Here is an 8,357-nt window from a genome sequence, read left to right on the forward strand (position 1 = left end):
TCGTGGCCTGGAGTCAAACCCAGGACCTTCTTGCTGTGCGACATAATGTTAATCATCATTTTTAAGTTTCCTTTGTAGTTATTTATGAGACAAACCTGCACCCTGCAATTTTTTGCAGAAACAGTATCTTACCTAAGAAACAGCAGCTTCCAGTTCAGTTTTATTGCAACAACAGTTGCCTCAGGGTGCTTCATACTGTAAGGCAGACCCTACACACATTAATCCTGACACATCTGTACATTGTGTTGCCTTTACTGCACAAAGGTTCTGGTTTAGAAACATGTCTGGGGTCTTACTGTATCATCTCCCTTTGCCTGAATGACTTTACTGATAACTGGCCATGACTCTGAAAAAGTGCACAGACTAGTGTGTTGGATAAATGTGGGAAATACTCCATATGTAACATAACTGACAATGAGTTTTAACAAAACTATTATACACAGTCTCAACACTGTTAGAGGCGCAAAGGTGACTGGACACTGTCATGCAGATAAAAGACATCCCTCAACAAAACGAAATTAGGGTAAAGCCGTGTGGTCATTATGAATAACAGGAGTCCAGCTAAGTTCCTGCCAAGAGATTAAAAGTTTGAGCGTGCCTGGAAACAGTTTTGGGTTATTCCCAGTTCGTCTTGAGTGGGTGCTTAGATTTCCTGTGCACAAATACAAACTGTAGTAATGTAAGACTGAGTCGCTCCCAGTAGCACATTACACAACAGCGTGGTTGTTGCACACTGACCAGTATACAAGGAGATTCTGCAGATAATCATTGTTTTAAGTAAATTTACAGGATTTTAATTATTCTAAAGTTTTGTTTTCACTGCTTCCTTTCATGTTTGCAACGCTACATTGTTACATAAATGTAGACATGATATACTCCCCAGAGAAAAAAAATAGTAATAAAGTAACATTCCTGTACTGTATAACAGTATCTACTGTACGCTACATCCATTAGCTACACACATTTTTGAGTTCAGGGAGGCTGGAAAGCCTGGATCGGTCATTCCAGCAGGGACAACACATTATTCCTTCAACCTAGCACACGTGTGTTTGTACGGTGAGAGAAAGCAGCCACAGGGGGAACACGTAGGATGAAACCCGGACCTGAAGATGAGGGTACTTTAGTCCTTGTTAGGAATTAGAGAGGCTGTGCTACCAGTCAGGAGGTTGTTGGTTTAATTCCTGGCTTCTCCCACGTAAATGCAACATATAATTTACTGAAGCCCAAAGGGCCTCTGATGAATCAGTGTATGCACGCGAGGTTGAAAATACTTCAGCACAGAATAAAGCATCTGTATGAATGCGTGTGTGATTCAGGCTTGGAATACAAAATAGTGCTTTGATTATTAAAGTATCATACACCGGTCCATTATTGCCATCATACGATTATGATTTAGTTACAATGAATATCTCCTATTAGGATCTATGGATTATTACATTTGGGGTCACACTCTTTTTTTGTCAAAGATGATGCCTGTTAGGACCCGTACCTGTTGGTTTGGCTCTGTGTGGGGGAGTGGTTACAGTGCGACTTTGTCTGTTCTCCAACTATGAGTGCTGATGCCAGCCTCCTATCAGACTGAGTGCTTCCCCTCACAGCTGCACACTTGGAGCGTCTTTCCACTCCACAGATGTGTACATGACCTGATTTCCATGTTAGAATTAGTAGCATGTTATAGGCTGGGATTAGTGCGTGGTCCAGGTTTAATATTAAAGATTTAAAACTTTATTTATAACATGTCATTTTCATTGTGGAACATAGAACAGCACACTGCTTTACTTTGGGACACTGCACATAAATACAGCTCAGGCATACAAGAGGGCACAGAACAAAAAAGGAACAAAGGGAGGCTGGAAATTCAGGACAACTCCAGTCTAGCCATTAGCATAAAACTAATCCCAAACGGGGTATGTGCTCTTGGAGCTGACAAATGGATCAGCAACATTTAAGGAATGCAAAGAGTGGAATTCATCAGATTCATTGGCAGCGTCATCTCTACATGAGCGTTCCATCATTTCTTTTTATAAAAGAGGCTATTAGCTTAGAAAACAGCATCTGTCACTGTATGTGTGTCGTGATTCTATGCTACGTCTTACAAACTTTGGAGCTGAGATCAAAGAGTCTAGGTGAAGACGAAATACAAAGTAACATTTCAGTTTATAGAGAATAAAAAGACTAGCGAGGATAGCAAAAGACTTGCTCTGTTGTAGTGATAAAATACATTTGTTAACAGGTGGAGAGCCTGACTAGCAGTCGATGTTCTGATCGTTGTAATGGTAGTCGTTGTGGTAGCCGGCGTGGTACTCGTCCTCGTGGAATTCAGCCTGATAGTCACTGTCGCTGATGTCAGAACCATTGGTGCCGGTGCCTTGGCTGCCGTTAGTGTGGATGACCGGCTCGGTGGGGGGGGCGCAGTACTTGGGGTCATAAACCTGGCGGCCCAGCCCGTACACACTCATTCCTTTCTGAGACGCCACCTTGTTGGTGCCCATCTGCAGAGAGATGGTGGTGTTGTCCAGCGGCTGCAAGGCCACTTTCTGATCAAAGATGTCTCTGCGAGTACCGGGGGCCGGCATGCCTGCCTACATGAAACGCAACACGGCAAACATCAGCACGACAAACACATTTACACACAGAGATGATTCAAAATGATCACTGAGGAATAACGTACAGAGCTTTAAAGAGTTTCTTCATTTGTCACACGTTTCAGATCAAACTCATGTTATTATTAGACAAAGGTGACTTTTTAAAATGATGGCTTTGCTTAGAAATATTGTATGTAATTGTATGTCATTGTATGTAATTCCATTTTTCAGACTTGGTGTGTATTGTCCTGATGCCCTCTGATGAAACAGTGCCCGACTAGGTTGAGTTAACAGCAGCCGTCCTCTGTGATGCTGAGGAAAGACTTCATCTTTTTATACTTCTGAGTGCACGGTATCTTATTTCAGCTATTTAGCAGGGACAAAGCTAATAAGAATCCCATAATCAAATCACCTGAATTTTATCATAATCAAACTGATCTGTGCTTCATGCTAGTGCTGATTTCTGATAGGGTCTTCAAATGCACGACGCTCCATTGAGACGTTAATGAGGAAAAGAGAAAAATGATCAAACCAGCTCTTAAATCCACAGTGGCTGGGTGGTGGTTGTTTCAAAACTTACTCACAGAAAGGAAAACCCTTCCTAAACATATTTACACTCATTTATTTATGAATGTGAGCCACACACCTGTCAGCGGCTGCAGTACTGGTTGTCCTGTGACAGCCTGCTTCACCTCACTAAACACTCTCAGCAGAACTCACACGTTTACATTTATACGTCCTCATTCATACACTGACTGATTAGCTCCATACCTGACTCTCATCATGTCAGATTCAAGTGGTGCCTCATTTACATTTACATATACTTTATTATAGCTCTCTGTGGCTATGCTGGCGCTGCTCCAGGTCTCCTCCATTTGTGGTTTGAATGAATCCCAAATGGCTTTGTTACCCAAATGCAGACTGACAGAGACTTTATTTTTCACTGATTTGGTTTTCCTCGTGTTGCTTTTTGAAAACTTCAAACTTCATTTACTGCAGGACTGGTCTGGTGTAGCTTGTGAAATCAAAGTTTTCACACAGGGCCCAGTGAGCTTTGAACAGCTTTTTTCCTTTAAGAAATGAAATCTTCAGGTTATCTTTGTCTAATCTTAACATTTGTTTGATGTCCTGAAACACCAAGTGTGGACAATATGCAAAAAAAAATAATCATAACAATGATCAGGGAGTGGTCCAATACTTCTTTCACAGCACGACACACGGTACAGAATAAAGACAGGGCTGGGTTTCACCTGGCTGGCTCCTTTGTTGGTCCCCATCTGTAGGCTGATGGTAGTCTGGTCATAAGGTTTGTCAGTGTGAGTCTTTGGATCGTACAGATGTCGTCTCGTTCCATACGCAGTCATTCCAGCCTGACTTGCACACTTGTTTGTTCCCATCTGAGAAACCAAAGCCAGAGACACGAGCTCACCAAACACAGCTGTCAGTTCAGCTTATGTCAAAGTACTCTACAGTAGGCCTGCTCGATTATGGCAAAAATGATAATCACAATTATTTTCACTGAAATTGAGATCTGGATTATTTGACGATATTTATTTAACAATAACAATGTATTGAATAATGGCTTTAAAGATTGTCAAAAAATAATATAAAATAGTGTGCAAATACTGATTACAGTGCAAATGTTTGCAATATAAAAATAAATGAAAATGTAAACATCTATGTTTAGTGAACTTCAAAATACTGCACAATATTTGATCCACGTCTGACTCCATGAACCCATAATGTTTCCACCAATGTTCCCTCTAATGTTTCATGTGTCTGAGCGAACACACAAACTCCCTGAGCGGACACTTGGACCACTGTGAGCGACATCAGACGTGTGCACTGTGGTCACGCCAGCATCTAATCCATCCAAGTTACATGGTTTATTAAAATAATCAAATTACAGCATTTACATTTATGTTAGACTACTTTTAATTAACTGCTTTAGCCCACTTACAATGAAAATGTAAAATAAATCCTGTTCATGACCTGTGTAGGATGTTAACACTATTGGAAGTAAAAATAACTTGAACTCCAATTTTGAAAACACAACTTTCTTTTTTTCTTTTTTTTCATAAAGCTCTGACTTGTATTATGAGTCTGTGGTCTGGGAGAGAGTCTGTAACTCTGTCTGCAAAATACAGTATATAATGACCAATGTTGGGCAATTAATTATATAGTTACTTCTTCAAAAAAGTAACTCAGTTTGGCAAACAACAAAGTTTTTTTGCAGCTATTTATTTTTTTTAATGCAGCCAAGGCGTTTTTAAATAAACATTTCAAACTATTTACAGAACAATCAGCTGTTCTGCATCAAATCTGATGCCACACAAATTATTTGTGCCACTCCAAAAAATAATTTCTGTCCCCTATGAGATAAAGGAGAACAACAGCCTGATACCTGCAGGCCTGACAACAGGAGATGTATCACTGCTGTAACACCTGTAACATTCAGCAGCCGCCTCATTGTTCTGACACACACAACAAAACTATTGACTACACTACACACTAACTACACACTAACTACACAAGATTTGCGCTAAACGTCTCAAATCTCTCACATCTCAGAACACCGCCGTCACTCCTAAAGCATTCTTTCTTCAGCAGCCATTATCCTCTCCTCTCCAAATAACTTCTGCTTAGCTTTCCGAGCTTCCCTCGGGTCCTCTTAATTGTTGTGACGCGTGTTCGAAACGCAGAGAGATGCGCTCGATTTGCCACACGGAGCAGAGCAGCGCGAGTAAAGCACGAGGGAGGTGCTAATAATCGGCTCAGTCATTTTTAATGATCGTTGAAAACCCAGATCGTAATCGAGATTAAAATTCGATTAATTGAGCAGCCCTACTCTACAGTGAACTGTTGGGATTTAAATGGACACTAATCGTATCAGGAAGGGTTTAAATGCAGTTAACACAGGGAGTGTTTCTCTGCTTTATGACCATCAAAAGACACTAAAGTGGTTTTTATTTAAATCTAATGATGAAACATCAGCTCGGTAATCTCAGTCACACATTACTGAGCACTTCATTTACCTGCAGTCCGATGACACACTGGCCAGCCTTGATCTTCTCATCATCAAAGTGTCGAGCTTGTTTGTCTGCATATTTCACTCCGATATCAATCTTTGTGTCAATGCCTTTAGTCTTTGCCTGTCAGATAACACACGCCGGTCAGACTGATGACACTTTATGTTCTATAACAGAAAGACGCCCTCAGTGAGCAGTCGTCCTCTGTGCTGTGCGTGCACTCACCATGCTAGCCAGTGCGAGTAGTGTTGTCTGGACTTGAGTCATGTTTCCGTTTTCAAACAGGTCATTGGCCTCAAAGATGTCATTGGGCTTCAGGCCATAGGCCAGGATAGCTTTTATGAAATTCCCAAGGTTTTCCAGCTGCAGAGAGCATTAGGGAAAAAACAGAGTGATAAGAGGGGAGACGGAGCACCAATAAGACTGCTGGTGAAATGAACGAGTCGGGCTGACGTGCTTTAGCTCCAGCTCTGCAGTGTTTGTGGGTCGGTCTCACCTTGTGCCAGTTGAGCTGTGAAAGGTTGATTTTCTTCACTGAACCAGGCTGCAGCTTATTAATCAGTCTGTGAGACACAGGAAAGAAAACATCACATTATTCCCACTGCTACAGTGGATATCATGTGACTGCAGTTCATACACATTTCCTTCATTTGAGAGGACATTACATCAGTCACACTAACTTCCTGTTTTATCTTCATAACGCTCAAACTAGCATCAAACACTAAAATTCACCTGAAATGTGAGTTGTGAATTTCTTTACAACTCACAAATGGTTGAAAGCATTAGAGAATATTCATAACCATCCCGCAGACATAATGTACAGGTAAACATCAGTACTACTGACATCGCGTCATGCTTCGATCTTAAATATGACCGATCTGTTAACAGGCTACCAACCACAGGCCTTTAAGGTGGCAGTAATCTAACCATTACTTAAAAGCCTGTGTTCATTATTATACACCAGCCATCCTTTAATTTAAAAAACAGCAGCTGTAAAACAGCAGATCATCTGCAGAGGAGCCTGAAGGACTGTTGAACCACCTGGAGGACATCCCAAAGCTCCTGTTTGTGGACTTCAGCGCCGTATCCTAGACATCTTCCACCGGAAGCTCACCCAGCTTACTGTGCGGGCCTCCACCCGTCAGTGGATCACCAGCTTCTTGTCGGACAGGCAGCAGCAGGTGAAGCTGACGAGCGTCACATCCCACACACAGACCATCAGCACCGGCCTCCCCCAGGAGTGCCTCTCCACAAACGACTGCACCTCAGGAGAACCACCATCGTTGGTCTGATCACAACAATGGCGAGATGACGGTGGGCTTTCAGAGACCCTCAGCTTTCTAAACAATACAGCACCCACTGTGGATCACTTCAGATTCCCAAGATCCACCTTTTCACGGAAGCTGAAGTGTTCCTCACACATAGACTGTGTCTGGAAGAAGGCCCAGCCTCTGCTGGACTTCCTGCAGCAACTCAGGAAGTTCAAGCTGCCAGAGCAGGTCATCTGTGCCATCATCCAGTCTTTCACATGCACATCAATTACTGTGTGTTTCAGTTCAGCCCCGAAGACTGCAACAGCCAATCAGGTCTGCAGAGAGGATCATCATCTGCCTTCCATCTAGGACCTGTACAGGTCCAGGATTAGGAAACAGGCAGAGAACATCTCTGCAGACTCCTCCCATCCTGTTCAAACTGCTGCCTTCAGGCAGGCGCTTCAGACCGCCGTCTATGTTTTCTTCCCTCAGGCTGTTACTCTGATGAACACTGTGAAATAAGCTATTATAGCATTCATGTGTGCAGGCGCTTTCTCTTACTTTTTGTTTGCATGAATAGATCAAAGTGACCCAGAGTCAGAGTCCGTGTTTGTGGACACAAATTAGGCCAAATAAAGAGGATCTGATGATGCCGACTTTGGAGAGAGAGTTTTTTTTTTTTTTTCAACAAACTCTCCAGTTTTCAAAACTGTTCCAACATCTCTCCTGTATTTCTGCATGTCTCTGAGCTTCTGTGCAGGAACATCATGAAAACGCCAGTAAAAACTGCACTGATCGTACACTCAGTGTCCTGCTGCATCGGCCGCACAGGTTAGAGAAACTGAGAGGTGCATGACCGGCCGATGCACCACAAAGATGTGGGTGTTACAATAAGCATAGCCTTGGTTTGGTAATATGTGTCAAACTGCATTAAATCGATTAGAAAACATACTTAATGTTACATGAAATTTGCTTTTGTCTCCATTACAAAGATCAAGAGGCCCAACAACGTCAGTAATACAAGAGCAAACAGAACTTACTCGCAGAGGATGACCCCATCCTTCAAGCCTTTCTGGAAATTCTCTCCAATAGACATTCCGGTCACCTCTTCAATCCAGAAACGGAGCTCCTCCTCTTTCTGTGGGTCATATTTTTGAGCAATCTGGAGAGATTAAAACACAAATAATAATATGACCACATGAGTCTGTGATAGCACTCAGACCTACAGCTGCTAGCACCAGTGCCGAGTTCCCAGCAGACCATGCTAAACCTTTACCATCTAAACATCATCAATCATGTTTCATCTGACCAAAGCCTTTTGGCCTTTAAGAATGTATAATGTATATTGTTTGGTTATACAGAACTAAAAAAGGGATGGTAGAAATATTTCACCCTCAGTGGGTACCGTAGGGTCAAAGGTCACCTTCAGAGGGTAGTGTGGGGTCAAAGGTCACCCTCAGAGGGTACTGTAGGGTGTGGGCACTCTTAAA

At 42.3% G+C, this 8,357-nt stretch overlaps 1 protein-coding gene across 1 annotated transcript in view; it reads right to left on the reverse strand.

The window, feature by feature from the left end:
• Positions 1–1,702: 1,702 nt before the first annotated feature.
• cnn3a (calponin 3, acidic a) overlaps positions 1,703–8,357 on the reverse strand; it is a 22,989-nt gene continuing 16,334 nt past the window's right edge. The window contains exons 2-7 of the mRNA XM_031739591.2: positions 7,908–8,029; positions 6,111–6,177; positions 5,840–5,977; positions 5,621–5,737; positions 3,836–3,982; positions 1,703–2,582 (exon numbers count right to left, since the gene is read on the reverse strand). Of these exons, the coding sequence (XP_031595451.1) occupies positions 2,247–2,582; positions 3,836–3,982; positions 5,621–5,737; positions 5,840–5,977; positions 6,111–6,177; positions 7,908–8,029 (927 nt within the window). The 3' untranslated portion in view covers positions 1,703–2,246. The remainder of the gene's footprint in view (positions 2,583–3,835; positions 3,983–5,620; positions 5,738–5,839; positions 5,978–6,110; positions 6,178–7,907; positions 8,030–8,357) is intronic.

This window comes from Oreochromis aureus, linkage group 9 (genome assembly GCF_013358895.1).
Source record: "Oreochromis aureus strain Israel breed Guangdong linkage group 9, ZZ_aureus, whole genome shotgun sequence".
Classification (NCBI taxonomy): Eukaryota; Metazoa; Chordata; class Actinopteri; order Cichliformes; family Cichlidae; genus Oreochromis; species Oreochromis aureus.